The sequence below is a fragment of the Macadamia integrifolia genome, chromosome 11, assembly GCF_013358625.1.
Source record: "Macadamia integrifolia cultivar HAES 741 chromosome 11, SCU_Mint_v3, whole genome shotgun sequence".
NCBI lineage: Eukaryota > Viridiplantae > Streptophyta > Magnoliopsida > Proteales > Proteaceae > Macadamia > Macadamia integrifolia.
Genome location: NC_056567.1, coordinates 19,486,033 through 19,505,815, shown reverse-complemented (window position 1 = coordinate 19,505,815; position 19,783 = coordinate 19,486,033). Strand labels below are relative to the sequence as shown.

The 19,783-nt window shown below is 36.9% G+C and overlaps 2 protein-coding genes and 1 non-coding gene across 4 annotated transcripts in view; 1 reads left to right on the top strand and 2 right to left on the bottom strand.

The window, feature by feature from the left end:
• Positions 1-279: 279 nt before the first annotated feature.
• TRNAS-AGA lies at positions 280-361 on the top strand. Its single transcript has one exon. It is a non-coding gene; the product is annotated as a tRNA-Ser (tRNA).
• Positions 362-4,806: 4,445 nt separating this feature from the next.
• LOC122094196 lies at positions 4,807-6,479 on the bottom strand. Its single transcript, XM_042664923.1, has 3 exons — positions 5,785-6,479; positions 5,492-5,671; positions 4,807-5,318 (listed from the first exon to the last, which is right to left on the bottom strand). Exons 1-3 carry the CDS (start codon positions 6,409-6,411, stop codon positions 5,103-5,105), a joined length of 1,023 nt encoding a protein of 340 aa, XP_042520857.1. The 5' UTR covers positions 6,412-6,479; the 3' UTR covers positions 4,807-5,102.
• An 8,802-nt stretch (positions 6,480-15,281) lies between these two features.
• Positions 15,282-19,783, bottom strand: part of LOC122094091 (tRNA (guanine(37)-N1)-methyltransferase 1) — a 27,055-nt gene continuing 22,553 nt past the window's right edge. The window contains exons 7-9 of one of the 2 annotated variants that reach the window (XM_042664748.1): positions 17,836-17,947; positions 15,891-16,003; positions 15,282-15,798 (exon numbers count right to left, since the gene is read on the bottom strand). In XM_042664748.1, coding sequence (XP_042520682.1) covers positions 15,664-15,798; positions 15,891-16,003; positions 17,836-17,947 — 360 coding nt within the window. In that variant the 3' untranslated portion in view covers positions 15,282-15,663. Of the gene's footprint in view, positions 15,799-15,890; positions 16,004-16,382; positions 16,515-17,835; positions 17,948-19,783 lie in introns of those variants that run through there. The other variant, XR_006144617.1, reaches the window with a different exon arrangement.

The window sequence follows — 19,783 nt, the reverse complement described above, 5'->3', positions numbered from 1 at the left end:
TCCAAAATTCTTGTCTTACCCGATGTGTATTTTCGTAGAAACGAAAACCTACTCGCGATCCAAAAAACAAAAGGAAATAAAATGAAAAAAAAATCAGAGTCACAAGAGTCTGTGGTTTGGAAAGGTTCGTAGGTCTACAGAGAGTTGAAATTTCCGATCTGTGCTTGCAAAGAATTCTCAATAACCATAACCTCCATCGCAACCATGATTGGCTGGGATTTATGGGGGTTTGTGGACAGATGATTTTGTTAATAAACTAAGGAAGTTTCATCATATGAAGTGGACGTGCCGGAGTGGTTATCGGGCATGACTAGAAATCATGTGGGCTCTGCCCGCGCAGGTTCGAATCCTGCCGTTCACGCTTTTTTATTTTATTTTGTGAATAACTTAATGGATGGGACAGTACCAGTCCAATTCCCGGTTCTGGTCCAAAATTGACACCCTTGGGGAGATGGGCTTCACACTTTGGGTGCTAAGTAGGGGTGTCAACCGGTCGGGCTGGTTCGGTTTCGATCGGGCTTGAAGACTTTCAAAAGCTACACCGTGTCCACCCATTTAACTAATCGGGCTTAGTTATTGAGGGCATGGTACACTTTATATTCGGTCGGTAGGTCTCGGGTTATAATCGGGCTACCTTAATCGGGCTTTAGTCGAGCCTTAACCGGGCTACGGACATGTTTAATGTTAAACGGGCTTTAACCGGTTTTTAAAGGGACCTCTTTAAAATGTGCTATTATATTCCGGCCTACTCATGCAAGCCCAAAAAAAATGACAATAAATCAATAAATGATACCAAATATAACAATTATTTAAAATGTGAACATGTCTTTACTTTTTAGTTTTTATTCTTTAATTTGGGGGGTAAAATAGATATTTTATAATCATTAAAGGGTCGGGCCAAGTCGATGCACAATAGGCCGGTCTCGGTTGAGCGTTATTCGATCGGTCTCGGTCGGGCGCCCGACGGTCCAAGTAGCAAAACCGAGACCGACCATTTATAAATGGGCCGAACTCAAACCTGACACATTTAATAAATGGTCCAAACTAGGCCAGTCTATAAACGATCGGTCCTGATCAATTTAGTCGGGCCGGGTCACTAATTGACACCCCCAGTGCTAAGAATATACCAAGGTCCCCATTGAAAAGAACCAAAGAAACATAGGTACAAGGGAGTGAAGGACGAATCAAAGGACTACTAGTAACTGCCGCTATTTCTAAAGAAAAGCAAAGAAATCAAAAGAGAAAGTATGAGATCAAAAAGCTGCTTCTGCAACCCTTCTAGCAAAGGCTGCTGCTGTTAAAACTGATCATCCAATCAAAGTTCAACTTCATAAAGCAATCACTGTGCATGTCTCTCTTTTTAGCTACGACTACTAGTTGTTTCTGTACTACCTGCAATACTTCAGTTTAAACTACCAGTAACACTCCCTTTCTCCTTTCCATTCCTGTTCCTTCCTCCTCCTCCACAGGTTACAGCCCCTTACCATACTGTGAGAGAGAGAGAGAGAGAGAGAGAGAGAGAGAGCTTATTGATTCTTTCTCTTTCTTTTCCTATTGGGTAGAGATTCTGTGATTCCATTCTCACAGGAAAATATCTTATAATTGAGGGTTACCATGACCCTTTTGAAGAGGGTATCCTTTATGTGGCTCTGATGGGGCTACCGTGACCCTTTAGAAGAGTTTTCTCACATAGCCAGAGAGGCCCTTCACTTCCTTAAAGAGTAATGGCAGGGATACCTCCCTTGTGTCCTAGGCCATTAAAGGTGGAACCGACTCAAGATAAGTAACTAAAAGCCTCCCCAGGTTGGTGTTTCTTTTTAAGAAAATTATATGATTATCAATTTTTTGGTTTTCTTTTACAAAACTACCAACTAAAAGTTTAGGTTAATAAAAATACTTAAAATTATGTTTGAATTTATAAAACTATTCATCCAAAGTTTTTGTTAACAAAAATACCCAAAATCAGGTTTGGATATACAAAACTATCCGAAATAGTGATTCTTCATCTTCCGTGTATAATCAGGTATTCTTTATAAATGAAGCTTTGAGTGGGTAGTTTTGTAAACCCAAACTCAATTTTGGATATTTTTATTAACTAAACTTTAAGTAGATAGTTTTGTAAATGTAAACCTAATTTTGGGTATTTTTATTAATTGAAAATTTTTATGAATAATTTTGTAAGAGAAAACCCAAAAATGGGTAATCATGTAATTTTTCCTTTCTTGGGTTTTGAGCTCTACCATAAATAGTAAAACTTCTCCCTCTCGCATCTGGTGAGCTAGTTGGATTTCTTGCTTGCCTTAAATCTTCTTAATCCATTCAAATAATATGTATACATGCTTTGAGGTATGGATCTTGGATTGGCTGATCTGTATCAGTATTAGATCAGTATCAGCAGTGTCTGATACTGTGAACTTAAATCATACATGAGGCTACAAGAATGGGTGGTTCATAAAGTTTCAAAGCTCTACTATTTCATAGTGCTTGGCTACTAGCATTTTCATAGATTGATTACCTATGACTCTGTTTGTTGAAAGAAAAATTAAAAAGAAGGGAAATAAAAATTTTCAAACAAAAATACTAAATTTTGTAATCATTACCTAACATGATATAAATTATTTTAATTTTTCGCCATAATATGATACATTTGAAAATTTAGATGTAACATTTAAAATCCAAGGAATTTGAATGTGAAATAAAGTAGAATTTGTTGCCTTTTTTACAGCTGAATCTTAAAACAGTCAAATGAATGGTAATAGAATAGGAAAAGCTCAACAAAAGATGTGAGAGAGGAAGAAAAGAAAAAGAAGTCTACGTGTTGCTCTAAGACATCAAAGCAATATTATCCCAAAAAAAAATCAGAGCAATAACACTAGTGACAAAAGAAAACAGAACACTACTTAACATAAAAACTAGATGGAATTGCGCTAGAGATGAAATGATCACCCTACCCTCATTAAAATGGAAATGCCATCTATGTTGATGTATCCTTTTTTTTTTTTTTGGGGGGGGGGGAGGATTCTTGATCATTTAAGAGTTGCAATAGTCATAATTTCGGGTATCCTGTCACCTCTCATTACTTTTATGTGTGGAACCCAATAAAAAAGGAATCATGTTGAATTGAAAACAAAATGTTTCATGGGATTCATGCATGACAATGTAACCAATATAACTAAGATCAACATGTCCAATCAAAAGATTCCCCATACCTTATAGCTAAATCTATGAATCATTTATTGGGCATGATAGATATTTATGAGGTATGAATGCTTTTGTATTGATTTATGCTTGAAATAGTAGTGGATTGGATTAAGAATTGGATCCTACATTCTACCAAAAAAATATAAATGAGGGAGAGGATTCTTGGTTATTTAAGTGTTGATTGAATCTTGTGCAATAGTCGTCGTAATTTCGCATATCCTTCCACCTCTCATCACTTTTACATGTAGAACCCAAAAAAAAAGGAATCGTTAGTTCAATTGAAAAATAACATGTTGCCTTGGATTCATGCATGACAAACCAATATAACTAAGATCGATATGCCCAATCAAAATATTATTCGTACCTTATAGCTAAATCTATGAATCATTTATCAAACATGATAGATTTTTTTTGAGGTATGAAAATTTTTCTATTTATTTATGCATGAACTATTAGTGATCGGATTATGATTTGGGTCCAACATTATACCAAAAAAATAAAAAATGATATAGTGGCCACATGAATGAGATTTGAATAAGTGAATTCACATTATTTTATGTATCACACAACCACGTACTATAAACATAAGGATGCCATACTTCCGTTACGCCTGCAACTTGTTGTCACCAAAGTGGTGAACTAAGAAGTGTAACCTTCTTTAAATCGATCTTTGTCCAATTTCTTTAATCTAAATTAAAAATAATTTTAAAAAATTAAAAATTAATTAATGCAGTTTTTATGTGAAATTACAGGATTTACCCTTATTAAAAAAAGTACTAAAAAGGAAAAAAACTAAAATAATGATTTTTTTTTTTTAATCACCAACCTTGTGTACAACAAGATTTTCCCATTAGTCATAGATTTTCTCAACCTAAACACTTATTAAATAAGATTGTCTTAAAGAAGTGAAATTGATAGAATGTTTTTGCAATTCATGTAAATATATATATATATATATTGATTAAATCTAAGCGAAATCAATGAAAGTGCCTTTGAAAATTTTAATCATATTTTTGATGATTTCATTTTCATCTGAAACTACCATCGAGACAGAACTGAAATGCTATAACTTCATATTTTGGGAACAAATTAGATTTCCTAGACCTTAAATACTGAATCTATAAATTATTCTTACCAAAAATAATCTATAAATTATTATAATCTTAGAGAAATCAAATAGAATCAGATCCAATACATAAACAGCATAACCATAGATCCCAACCAAAAGATTTCCTGTCCGAAATGCTGAATCAATGGATGGTTAATGGGATAATTCTCATGGATTGTGTAGGTGATATATATATATATATATATTTGGAATCTATAAATCTAAATGAAATTTTCTCAAGGAAATGAGATAGATTTGAAATCTATGATTTTTTATCTTAGACTCCTTCAGAGTACGACTATCGATTGACTAGATTATACTTTTCTGGGTTGCAATACAAATAAAATACACTAGAGAAGATCCCAATCTACTCACCATTACCAAAGATATGATCTATATATGTTTCCCACTTAAAAGAGAATTCCATACACCCTCAATCCTAAATAGATGAATTGCTAAATTTTGCTAATTAAAAGGAAATATAAATTGAAAGAAGGTTGGGATTAAGATCCAAATTAAGTTCTCCAACCATCAAATTTACTTCAATATCTTGAATACAAGGTGTGAGCATAAGATGCTTCTCAAAATGAAACCGACGTAAGAGATTTAATTTGGGTCTCAGATTTGGAGTAGAGTAATGCAGATATAGTCTCTAAATTTAAATTCTGATTTTACTTTAATATAATCACAAGAAAAACCCAGCCCAAAAGCCTAAGCTTGGATTTGGTTCAGTTACTGATTACACAGAGAAGAAAAAGAAGAAATGGAAAATTTTAAAAGTTGCTTACTGGGTCTAAATGGAAAGCTTGAGGGACAAATCAAGAGAATTAGTAGTAACAGAAGCTTCACCCACTGCAGCAACTCCAGTATGGAAGATGTCAATATAGGAAGAACAACCACAGGCTCCATTGTTGCAGGTGTTGCTAATGTGGTGGACACTACTTGGGTCAACTTTTTCAGGGGAAAACTGGTACTCCATTAATATGCTCCTGCCTTCCACCGCCATTCCCTGATGATGAATTACATATAGGATTTACATTGAAAAAAAAAAAAAAAAAAAAAAAAAACAAAACAAAACAAAGAAACAAACAGATTTAATGTTCCCTTTTGAATCATTATTTCCTTGTTTTGGTTTCGAATCTTTTTTATCCAAAGAAAATGATAAGAAGGAGAAGAAGAAACCTTATGAACGCCAGGTGCTGAAAAAGTGGCCGGATTCACATCAACGCCGATATCTTGCTTTTGCTCCCCATTAATGGGCCCGTCGGTTCCCAGATTCAAACCGATAGACAGCATTGTCTCATATTTTCTTGACTCTACGTTATAGTTGGACCCTAGATTTCCGCCATGGATTTGCTTCTTCTGCGTTATCAGAACGAGAGAGAGAAGATGAGGCAAATGCAAGAAATTATAAAAAAGAGTAAAAGGTTTACGTTCGGAGAAGCATGGAAACCCTAGCAGTAGCAGTTTCGCACCTTAGAGACGTCGCATTGATCGGACCAGCAATGCATCGTTTGGGTTGAAGAGAGCTCTTTGTTGGTCTCGTACAGATGTAGATTCCCGCTCTGAAACCTTGGTTCCTGAGCGGTTACCCTCATCACATCCATCAGAAACTGATCAGAAAACATGGACGATCGGACGCCGGCGGGAGTTCCGGCAGTTGCTGAGACAGAGCCATTGGGGAGCTTGTACGGATGAAGATGGGAAGGCAGCTGCGAGTTTGCATGGCCATCATCACTAGTGAATCCTCCAATATTGAAGTGATCGGACTTCGAGTATGGAACAAAAACCCCATTCTGGTGATCGGCGAAAGGGAATGGGAGCTGATGATCATCGACTTTACGAGGTCCTCGTTGGGAATTTTCGAACTCGATGATCTTCTTCCAGCTCTCCTGCAACCTCAATCGTTCTAGCTGTGCCACTCCCAGTCCTCTTTGAGGCGGTTTCTTCGGCCCAGAGGCGCTTGATTTCGCGTTCTTCCTCACTCTTGGTTTCAGTGTCTCATGCCCCCTCTCCTGCTTCTTATTACTTAGACTTTTACCATCACAATCTGTACTACTCATCTCCCTACGAGAATTCCATGGCAGAAGAGGATTCGCCATTGACAGAGACAGAGAGAGAGAGAGGTGAGTCGGAGGCTTTAGATGGGAGAGGAGAGGATGGTAGTGGCGAAGAGAAAAACTAAAAGCATCGAACTATATATACACGTCCACATTCTTTGACACCTCAGCATAGAGAGAGAAAATAAGAAATTAAGACAAAGGTAGAAATCCCATTAAATAAATACCAATGAATTATTTTTCCGAAAGTATTTCTCTGTGCTTTTCTCGTCTCCAATGCCACCTCTCTAGTGAATCAGGGTTTTAGGAAATACACCGATACCGATACTGATACCTCAATAACGCGATACTGATATCTGGCCAATATCGAATTGGTGATATGATATAGACATAGTGTAAAATAGTTAAAATACGGTACAATATTGATATCTCTGATGGTAAAATCATTTGATACAATCAATATAAACTGATATGTATTTCAGAACTGATCAATATTCATTTCAACACCATGCATTAAGACCTTGACAGTGAGTTTACCAAGGGTTATAGAATGAAGGATGATTAGGTCTGGTTGGATGCTGAGATGTCGAGAAAAAAGATTTGTTCTAATTATTGGGCTACCAATTAGCCATCTGATGATTGGGTGGACTTGGGGATGCATGTTCAAGTCCTCACAGCCTTTAGATGGCTAATTGTGTGCTAATTTGGGTGGCCCACTAATTGGAGAAGAGTCAGATCTGAGATGTTGGGAGTTATAAAGTTAGTCAGATCAGGAACTCTCTTCACTTAATGTCTTACGGTTTTGAGTTTGACCCTCCAATAAGATATCAGAGTCCACGTCCTCCAATATTATGTTTTTGAGTTGGACACTCTAATTTGGTATTAGAGTTTAAGCCCCTTTGTTGTCCTTCTTAATTTGTTTGTCTATAGAGATATATATGCCGAAATTACAAGTAAAAATAAAGTGTCAAAATGTCAGTAATAAAACAAGTTTCTCTAAAACCATGGTGAGTAAGAATCCATTCACCAAGCGAGCCTTATATGCACAAGAATATAAAAGTATTTTGGAAATATTTTAAAACCTTTTAGGGGTTTGTGAACCCTAAGATGGATTGGAAAACCTCACCACAAGGAAACTTCTTCATTTTGGTTGGTACATTGTGGGTCCTAAGGAAATATTGAATACCTAATATAATAGGTACATGGATATTTTTTGGGTAAGAAAATATCATGAATTTCTATAGGTAGAAAAGGATGATGTGGCAGTTCAGCGTAGGTGGAGATCACTATTAATGCGATCAAAATTGTAAAATCCCGGCTTGAGGACCGAGGGAGCACCAGTGGTAACCTTTTAAATCTAAGATATGGCCATCAATGTGAAGATCCCCTATGATATAGGCTGGTAATAAATGTCTGTATATATAAGGCAACTTGGAAAAGCTGACTCCACGGGGTTCCTTCTTATATAGATGTATGAAAGGCTAAACAACAACTACTCCCTTAGACTTGAAACCCTTTCCAGTCTCTCTCTTCTTCATTGGGAAAATGATTTGTTCAAGATTTATACCCAAAAAACTAAGAAAAGATGATATCGTTCAAGATTTATAAGCTTAAAAAAAAAAAAAAAAAAAAAAAAAAAGAGAGAGAGAGAAAGAACCTTTCTTGCTTGTGCGTAGGGGTATCAAACAGTGTGGTTTTGGTTATTCAGAAAGAGAGAGAGAGAGAGAGAGAGAGAACCTTGCTTGCTTGCGCTTAGGGGTATCAAACAGTGCGATTTTGGTTATTAAGTTTGGTTTCGGTTCGATTTACATTTTGATAAGGTGAAACCAAAACTGCACCGGATAAGAAGAAGGTGAAATAAGAATCATTTTCATCCAGTTTTGGTTTTAGCAATTTTTAATTAGTTTTTGTTATTCGGTTCACAACCGGTTTACATGAGATTAATAGTGTTTTTTGAGAAAATGGTTTGCATCCTATAACTAGTGTGAATCCTACATATATTAAATTTTATAAAGAGTTAAAGACAATATACATTTATTTTGCCAAGAACAATATACTTTCTATGTAAAAGACTACACATATGATAACTTAGTTATGATCCTAAAAATTAGAAAATCAAGAAGTGTGATTGTGTGAAAGTGAAACTCCCTTCTCGGTTAGTACTTTGTTTTTTTTTTCCTCCCTTTTTTCGTAAAGAACCATCGAAATTCAAAACACTTTAAGTCTTTCATACTAGGTGCCAATTAACCATCGGTTTTTTGGTTTGATTTGGTTCGGTTCGGTTTCAAACCAGAATTATGGCCTATAAAACCAAAATCGGATCAATTTACTACGGTGCGATGTGGTTCAATTATAATCAGTCGGTTTCAATTCCGATAAACGGTTTTGGTTATATATTGACACCCTTACTTGTGCGGCTCTATGCATAGACACAATTGGATGCAAAAAGACCATGTTACTCGCGCTCCATGTGGTGGTGCCTGCAGTCCCATTTTTTTGTATGCTAGCACAGTGGCCATGTAAACAAACAAGGTTCTCTCACCCAATAAAAAAAATAGGGAGAGGGATAGGTATGCCGTCGATATCAAGTATGCTAGCAAATAGCACCAATAGGAACACATGATGGAGTATCATTCAGGAAAGATATAAGGGTCATTTTAGAAAAAGGAAAGAGAGAGATAGACACAATGGGTGCTAGCATACTTGATATCGGCGGCATACCCAACATTTTTCTAAAAAAAATATAAGAAAAAAAGGAATAGTAACTGGTATTGTTCCCTACACCTTCACACATAGGTTCCTATGCAATGACCTATGCCCCCAATATGCTCTCTAGTTGATACCTATGTGTGCTTCCCATTTGGCCCAAGTGCTGACATGGAGGCCACTTGACCAGGAACTATTCTCTCCCCCCAAAAAAATATTAATATGGAAAAATAATGTTCATATTAATGGAATGTAATAAAATATTGTACATATTAATCATCATATGGGAAGACATCTATCTCATTTTTCCTAACTTTTTTTTAAGGGAAAAAAACACTATCTGATTGTATGGCCCTTGTGCCTAGACACAGAAGCGAATTGATGGCTTTACTTTTATAAAATACAAAATACTCACCTAATGTTGATGCTCTTGCCAACCCTCTCATTGGTCATATAATTTATTTTTTTTTACATTTCAGATCTGGATCGGAACCAAATTATATTCGATTTGATTCGATTCAGTTTCGGTTCCAATTTGACACCCTTATGAATTGTGCATGAGTTTTTTATTATTTATTTTTTGCAATTTTTATATTAATTTAGTTTGTAGCAACTTCCACGCCGTCTGTGTTTGTCCCTCCGGAGATAGCAGGCGTTGTCTTCATGGGCCACCCGACCCTCGCGGTGGTGCACACTTCCGAATCGGGGCATCAGAATCCACAGGCGTTGGTTTGGTCACGCGGATTGGATTTGTTAGTCCTAGCTTCAATCTTCAACTCTTCATCTGTCGGCAGCATTGTCTTCATGGCTACAAAACCCTGAACACCACGCATGCATGGGTCCTAAATAAGGTTCTCTAAGCCAAGGGAGGTTGCGTTGGCACCTCTCTCTCTCTCTCTCAAATGATTTCGTGCATCTCATTGATGTACTTCTCTACTACGCTTGTTTAGAAAATCTTATTCCTTTTATTATATTAGAGGAAAATTCACTAGCTAGTTATGGGTGGCGAAAATATGAACCTGCCCCTTGGTTGGATGCTTGTGTGCCTCCCTTGGTTAATTAGATAATGATCCCAACGCTGCAATATGTTGAGAGAGGGTTTCTTACGATGCCAACATGGGAAGAAATATACATGCCGCATTAATGACAATGCAAAGAATGATATCATCTGTATGGACCCACATGGGCCACAATAGAAGAGTATATTAGTGTGAGTTTCACATATTATTATGTGAAAGGATCATGCTAGAATTTACACTCCAACATTGTTCGTTTCGTTTTTTTCTAATATAAATTTTTAATATTACTTAGTAGGCCTATGCATAATGGTTAAGTTGCAATGTTACAACATAATGATCTCCAAGCAAAGCAGGGGGTAAGGGTACGTACATTTACCCCTCCCAAAACCTACAGCATCAGGAGCCATGTCCCCCCCACCCCACCCATATTTATATGTAAATCAGTTTGGTTATAGGCATGATTTTAGTATACAATATCAAAATGGGTATCAATCAAACCTTAAACCATTATGATATTGAAATAGAAAAGTATCAAATCGTCTATATTAGACAGAAATACCTCTGATTTCCCTAAGAAAATTGATTTTTTTTTTTTTTTACCCTTGATCTATACTAAACCAAAATGGAATTGGTCAGGTATCAGGATTAGAGACTTGCCGAAGCCAATATGGATCACCCGATACAGATGATCCGATACCAATACTTAGAAACGTGGTTCTAGGTAATTGATCGGTTCCTAATTAATTCCAAACATTATTATAATGTTCCGAATTTCAAAACTTTTACCTAAGCATACAAATAACTAAAAATCCATTCTTAAGTATAAAAATAGTTAAACATTTATATTAAAAAAAAATCCATAAAACATGCAAATAAAAATAGAAGCCAACATACTTATAAGAAAATCTCCATTACTATGCATACCAATTAATTAAAACCCAAAACACCAAATGTATGATTATCTGCAAGTTTTCAATTGGGTCTTGATTAAGGGTGTTAATCGGTTCGGTTTTGATTTAATTGGTTTGATTCGATTTGATTCACATATATTTTGACTGAACCAAAACTGTATCATTTACTAAACGGCTACACTTTTTGAAACCGCAACCATTTAGTAAATGGTTTTGGTTTTCATGGTTTTTAAACGGTTTCGATTTCACGGTTTTAAATGGTTTTGGTTTCAGTTTATTCCATACGGTTTCTAAACGGTTAGCAATCGGTTTGCTAGTTTATTCGCATGTTTACTAAAATTTACTTTTGGTGATAAACGATTCAATCTTGAGAATGTGAAATGCAAACCATTATGTTTTGTTAAAACAACCAAACAACTAAGAAAAATTAAATATTTTGATAGAAAATAGTCTCAAGCGCATCTAACAAGTCAGTAAGTAATGCTTACAGCAGAGATTTTCTTCTTCTCCCCCCATCTCCCCCAAATAATATATTATAATATTAAAAAATATATATTTAATATGCCATGATATAAACAAAAAATACATTTTTATCAGTATACATTATACTTAGTACGTTGGATTAATTTAATTGGCATTCCAAACAATGTGCAAGTTACCTCTACAATTACTTGTAGGCTTGCAGCACTCAATGTTTGAATCAAATGAGATACTAATGATATTCTGCAATCACCTTATTTAATCTTTAAACGTTTCGATCAGATCGATTTTAACGGTTTAAACGGTTCGATTTTCACGATTTCAATTCGATTTGAAACCAATAGGTTAAATAGCTCGGTTCGATTTTAAGCTGTTTAGCCAATCGGCCTGAAACTTGAAACCATAACCGAATCATTTACTAAATGGTTTTACGGTTTCGATGTAAACGACTTGGTTCAATTTTGATAAATGGTTTCGATTTCAAATTCACATCTTTAGTCCTGACCATTCAAAACTGGTCGTTTGTTTCAAGAACCCTTAAGAGACCTGTCCAGAACCGACCCGTTCCATTTGTGAATCGATTCTAAAATTCAAATCAGGAAGCTCTCTCTCCGCCTGCAACTCCTCCATGGTGTAGAGATTACCCCTACAGTACGACCCCTCGCCCAATACACTCTCGAGTCTTGCCCCTAATGCCACCATTTTCCCTAATGGTCCAATCTTTTTCCACCTTGGATAATGGCCTTCCAGAAAACTCTCGTCTCCATCAACCAATATCAATTCTCCACGTCACTTCTTCTGCCTATAAGGAATCTACACATCATCTCCTATCAGCCCTCACCACACCTCCATAACAAATCAATCTCGTTCTAACACTTTTACAGTCTTATCCCTTCTATCTGATTTTCTGTGAGAATTGATGTGGGTTGATATAATATTAGGTTCCATTCACATTATAAGTCGATTTATGGAATTGAGTTCTTTCAAGACAGTATCAGAGCAGACAATCCTCAACCCAACCTACATACGAAAAGGGCTACTTGATGCCAGGGTGAGAGGATATCTGGAATTCCTCTCAAACTCCCAACTATCTAATTCCCAATGTCTGGAACGACTTGGACAAATTATTGGATGCCAAGTCCTGGGAGAAGAGTCGGATCTCCTCGAGTAATGATTTTTGGGGTTTGAAAATTCATTCCCATTCCCTTTACTCCTTCCAACCAAGCAAAGCATATTCGTAAACTACTTGTGTAAGAGGGATCTCCCACGCTACAAAATGGCAGCATACGAGATGGTATGATCAGTATGGGGGCCACAATGGTCAAGGAAGGGAGAAAACGACTAAGAAAATCCTGAGACGGTACACGTAAGTGAACATGGGGATCTTTTTCTCTATTTGTATTATTATGGAAGAGAGAGAGAGAGAGAGAAAATTTGTAACATACCTCCTAAAAATCTTTAGATGGAACCGCCTTGCTTGCTAGATTACATACTACAGCCATATGTAGACAATCCTTATTGACCTTAATTATATTTACATAACCAAAAGACTGACAGTAAATCAGTGAAAATCTCCTAAAAGAATATGGGCAGCGACCTCTTTGGATCTTCCAACAGATTTCTTCTCAGATCAACTCTTTAAGAATGTTCTTATGTATTTTTTTCAATATATTCCTAAAGATAATTTACGTTTTTCATCACTTTCATCGTTATATATATATTTTTATTAATAAAAAGAAAAATATCATTAATACCATAAGATTGAATGTACATGATATGAGAGCGGGTAAAGAAGAGAGGTTCTCTTGGTGAGAACCAAGAAAGCTAGATGTTTAAGAAATTTAATTATATCATCCTCGGTTTGAGATTGAAATTAAGTTAGGTAAGAAAAACTGAATATCTTTAAAAAAGAGGAATTTCGCCATGTGCACATCCTATGGTTAGTCAAAAAAAATTGTGGATCAACAAAATCGGTCAAGATATCCCCTTGTGTCCATCCCTTCTCTTGCGCATGTTTTTGCTGTCATGAGCGGCCCTTGAAAGTATGCTTCAATAATACTTGTCATGAGATAATCAGTTTCAAATAACCCAAGGGGGTAGTGTAGTTGGTGAGCATCGAACTTGGTATGAGCCGTAAACTCGGACGTCCTAAGTTTGACTCCCACTAGGCACACCTTGGGCCACTCACATAGGGGTGTTTAGTGCTCTTCACTATTTTCGGTGAAAATTGAATCGTTCTCATTCAACCCTAGTATGACCTGATCGATGCGGTTGTGGGGTCAGTATGGACCCGCAGGACTAGTCAAGCCAAAGGCCTGGATACCCGTCGTTAGCCAAAAAAAAAAACTTCAAATAAACCAACATTATTTTCATAATTATACAATAAGCCCAAGTAGAAACAACATTGGTTAGTTAGTGACTCCCAGTCCCACACATATAATGATCGATGGAATCATAAAGGGAGTAGATGGGGAAGAGGGAGTCTCATGGATTCAGATCACCTTGGTTAGTTTATTGAAAATGCTTATTTGACCGTCCATTGCTTCACCAATTGAAGAATCACAAGGGGATTAGGCCTATCCTGTTTGAAAAGCACATGGCTCCTATGGTTCCATATATAATAGCAAGTGAAAATGATATAGATAAAAACTCTAGTAAAATGTCATGAGAAACAGATTTTAGAAAGTACAAGATAACAAACGGTAATGAAACTTCAAAAAAAGCTTCAGGTCTCAAACTTAATGGGCACGCAGCCGAACTTCTTTTGGTGAATTCACAATAAAGAAAAACATGAGCAATCATGAAACAATCCGCAAATTGTATTGATGTCCTTTCATTTCCCCCAAGATACCCTTGGTAAGAACCCCTCCATGAGCCAACCTCAAGAAAAAATTCTTAAATTTTTCGGTGAAGCAATGGACTGAACAAGCATGCACACACCCTTCCCTCCACAATACTCTTCCTCCCTCCCCAATTTTCCCCAATGTGAACCCATCAATTCTTATTTGTGTGGGAGTCACTAGTACAATTATTAATATTTCTGCATGGACTTTTGTCTCGTTGCTAAAAACAATGGTATCTCATTAAGTGTTGATTATATGATGAAAGTAAATACCATCGACACATGCACCCGGGGGCTTCTCATGAGCATAAAGCAGGCCAGAGATGCAAGTTGGAGGCTAGGGGAGATTCGGAGTGAATCTTCTGATCATGAGTAACTATTTTTTTTACTTTCGTACCACATTGTTACCTATGAGCAAAGTGCCGCTTTTTTTTTATAGAGTATATAAGTTTTTGTCCGGCCCCATATTTTGTCTCAAGCCGAGTAACGATGTGATACTACTAATGCTACTGATGCAACTTATCGCTTTTTAGGTGATGGAAAAATGATCTCATTTTACTAAGCTTAAGTCCTACAATGATTTAATATCCATACTCTCTTGTTAATGAAAAAAAAACAGTTGAAATCCCATGTCCAACCCTCCCAACTCTTCTGCGAAAGTTAATCTACCATCTTATCAACAGTAATCCATTGCATTACCTAAAAAATCAGTAATCCATAGCTCTAACTGAGAAGAACATCCACGCTCTCTTGCCCTGTGCTAACACTGTATGATGTCCCTAGCCTCCACTGCATCTTGGTATCCAGTAAAGCCAAAATCCAAGCAAGCAAATAAAATAAAGAACTGAAGACTAACGAAAATTGAAACCCAACCGGCTTCACCAATCATGCCGCAATTATATCCATGGCATGTAAAAATCAAAATGAATACTTATCATCGTTCCAGAAGTGGACTTTCCGAAGAACTGTGACTAACACAAACATTTGTATAGGATGCTTTTGACTCTAATGACACCAATATTTAGAGTCGACAAACCTTAATATCAATCTCAGTTCTATTGAACAATTCAACATTGTTTTGTCCCCTGCATATTTGCAGTCATCACATCACTAATCCTTTCAATGCCCAGGACAAAGAGATCTTGTATAATGAAAAACCAGTGACAAGGAATAACCAAAGAAGGATTTTGGAAGAGGGAAGGGAGAAACAAATTCTATTTCTGTAAAACAACTACAGCAGGACAAGAAAATGCTTGTTTGTTGTCTCCACCACACACTGCAGGTGCAGGTAACTCCACAACCACCCTTGGTATCAATCTCAGTTCTATTGAACAATTCAACATTGTTTTGCATATGCAACATTATGTGGGAGAGAAAATGACGCACACAGCATCCATTTTCCAGGTGCAACAAGGCGAACCCTATGCATTTCTGCCATAACTGCTACCTCTGAAAGTGCAGTGCTTATCCGCTGCGATCACAGAAGCAAAGACACTACCCAATCAGAACCGTATGAAACTGCAGGCTGTGCAATTCATAGTAAACATATGTTTGATATTAGACCTCATGGAAGTCGAACTCAGGATCTTGAGCTTTGGAGAATCCATAAACATGAATAATTGGCAAGGTTGTTTCTTTCTCCTTGGGTCTTCCTCTAAATATGCCAGTGAATGCATCTACAACCAAGAAAGAAATGTCAATTGGGAGTAATAAGGAAGTTATTCATGCTACTTGACCCAGCAGGTCCCATGTACCATAATGTTTTGTGGCAGGAGAGGTACGAGAGCTAATTTTTACTGTGTTTCTAAGTAATGTCACTTTACTAAAGCCTAAATCAGTGAAGCTAAAGTTGAACCAGCAACAGACCCAAGCGGATAAGGTAAGCCACAGGACAAGTCCATAAGAGATCACATTGAACTGGCTAACCCAACACAGGTTAAAGACCTGGAAGACTTGTCGAACTGGACCAAAAAAGCTTAAGAAACTTGTTTCAAATTATCACTATGCCACCAGGTACACCGAATATAAGTCAAACTAGATTGAACAGTTCCAGACCTTATCTAGTTCAATGTCCAGGCTGCTTCAGATGATAATGGCTTAACGCCATTCCATTTTGACAAACTTAAGAGATGCAACTATTCTAATCAATGCCCACTTGTATTTGTTCACATCTCGGTACTAAACAGCCTGCATCATAAATCAATGACCAAGTACACAAAAGTATGAAACAGACCTGATAATAGTATGCTGTATGACATAATCGATACTTTAATTTGCTGACACTAAAACAGAAACATGTAATAACTGAAGTACCGCATTCAAGGTTTTGGTCATATGAGTTCAAAAGTACAGCAGTCTAGAGGAATTAAATAGGCATGATTGCTGTTTTCAAATGAATAAGGAATGCTAAGGAGCGCAAATTGGCCAGGAAAACCCCAAATTCGAGGTTCATTTATTTAAGAAGGATCAAGAACATCAAAGAATTACTATCCATACATTATAACCAGAATACAAGTTGGGCTATGGGGCTATGGGGCTATGGGGCTGAAATTAAGAAAGGAAATAGTACATGAGCCAGCCCAAGGCATTGTAGGGGGCCTGGATGCAAGGCGACACCAAGAAGGCAACGAAGGCTGGACGCCTGGAATAGGTGACACCTGGACAACTATGCTTAACCAGATGCCCCACACAACACCACCCCCTCCCATCACACGAAAAAATTATCTGGTTGCCATGGATCTGCCATATCAGATCCACAGGATTTTTTTCTTTTTTTGGGAGGGGGGTGGGGACCATCATTGCCAGCTTCAAACCCAACAGCACCAAAAAAGAAAAACATCCAGCCTCCAAACATTATCCTTTGAAACCCAATTCCAGTTATTATAAGTCACCTTCAAGCAGGAGTCCAAGTTGATCCAAAGTGCTGATCTGGAGATCGATTCAATCTCCTAAAAAATAGGATCTGGTTTCTAGTTCTGTTATTGGGCCTCAGCCTCACATTTAGCCATTGGATTCTCTTTAATTTTTTAAGTTTTATTCATCTGATTGAAGGGCCTGCTCGACCTGAAAGCCAGCTTGATTTGGGTTGTGGATTTTGAAATATTAATTTTCTCTATAATATGGTTCTTATTGGTGTTGTGCAATCCTACCTGCTGGGAAGAATCGGAAACCTAGTTCTAGGTCAAACCAGATTCCATCACATGGAAAGAGGGAAGCTACTATTATAATGAAGCTCCTCAAAACCAAAAGTGAAACCGAAAAAATTTACCAGAAACATCTATCCACAAGGAAAATGATAATGAGACAAGGAGTTTCTTTGATAGATATGAAACAGACAATTAGTAAGAGAAACGACCATTTAAACAGCTGATAAATAAGATAATGGCAGAAGTAATAACAATTCTCAAATTTGATGAGAGCTCCACAGAATATGTTCTCACTTAACAGTAGGCAATTCATCAAGTTGTACTGGTAAGTTGTAAGTTGTCAAGGTATAAGATAAACAAACCTAGATACTCTGTTGCATCATTTGGCAAATTCATAACCACTTGAGTGATGGACTCTGCCTTTTCACTTGCAAACATAGCATTTATGAACCTCCTACCATCCATGTTAAATACCTGGCAAGATGAACAGAAATTGATCAGCACTCACAATTTCGGTGGAAGAAACTTCAACAATGTCATCAAACATTGACACCGACAATATCAACAATTGATAAACTCTCCAATGCTTCACAGTTATCTGTAGCACAAAAAGAACCAGCAAAATTATGTGGGGAAAAAAAATATTTACAATTATGCAATAAAATACATTAGACTCAATAATTCATAGCAGTCAAGCATTTCAGTCAATCAGAAAACCTTTAACCAGTCTCCTGTAGCAAAACTACAAAAGTAAAGCCTTTCACCAGTCCCCTGCACCAAAACTACAAAAATTGCCATATCATGCCTACAAACAAATGACTCCAAAATATTTATTGTGCATCATTCTCTACATCTGATATTTCTAAGATTGAAAATTTTCATAAATTGAACCTATTCACCAATCCAGGTGATGCAGAATTGAGGCTGAACCGGGTTGACCCTTTGGGGAATCTCTGCCGAGACGAACCGGATCTGATTTGATTTTTGGGATCAATAGAATATTTAGGATTTGCTAATTTAGGTAATTTTGAGTTATTTTATTTGGGAAGATATGTAATCTTTTATTTTGGGTAGTTGTTAGTCAATTAGGGAGTTAACCAATTTGAGTTTTATTTTGTTTCTAATTTTATTAGTTAGACTTGAGGAAGTAATTAGTAATTGCTATTTCAGTTTTATATTTTAATTAGGCAAGTTTTAATTTCAATTTATTATATAAAGACACGTAAACCCAAGTTATTAGACAGATTTTAATAATGAATTTAATTGAATGTTTTAGGGCCGGGTATGTGCAAGACGTGTGACCTCCTTTCCCACCCCCCTTGTGCAATATCTTCTCTTCTCCCCTGCAACTCTGAGTTCTCTTAGGGATTTCGTCCCTTTCTCTACTGGCCCCTCCATCACTAGGGACCAGGCAATCCACTGGCTTAGTCACATTCACAAATGGAAACCAGGCAAGACCCCTAGAGAGCAGGTTGGCCCATGTAAATCTAATCAAACCAACAAAAGCATGACGCAGATCCAAAGTTCCGAAAACCTGTTTTGCAAATTGGGATCGCTAGGGGCCTGCCAGAATAATACACAGCTCAAGTAGTCGAGTGGATGGAAATTCTATAAATTAATGGAGGCACTCTAACAAAGGAAAGTAGCACTTCATGGGTAATAGTAAAGTTGTTTGAAAGGGGCAAACTAGGAAGAGTATGTAAAATATAGACAAAGTAGAAATAAAGGACGTTATAGGGGTATAATAGGAAACCCAAAATAAAGGGGTTTAAAACAAGACCCATGCTTTGGGTTTGGGGGTTGTCTTCAACATCCCCCAACAGTGTCAATTGCAGAAAATAAGGAACCTTGCAGCCAATCCAGCCACCTAATTGAAGCTCTAAATCTCAAGAAAACTTGTGAGCAGGATTGCATTCTCCAGCCTTGTCGAATCCCAGTGATGCAGATACGGCTGCCCTTTCTTGGTTGGACCAGCATGACCGGCTTTGGAAGCCAAGAGCCAAGAAGAACCGGTCCAGCCCAGGGTTTTGGTCCAACAAGGGTTGGAAATAAAATTAATAGTTTACTTAGTATTTTATTTCATGTTTTTATTTTCCACACTTGAACGTAGGAGTAGGATTTATTTCCTTGCTTTGGTTTCCTTTTTATAGTTGTTTCCTAGTTTAGGCTAGTTTCCATTTCAGTTAAGTTTCTAATTTCATGTTCCTATTTTCCTATATATTGGTTGTAATCGATTGAAGATTTAGAGAGCAATTTGATTATTGAATGAATGTGTGAGTGTGATCCTCCTTGTCTCCCTCTCTACTCTGA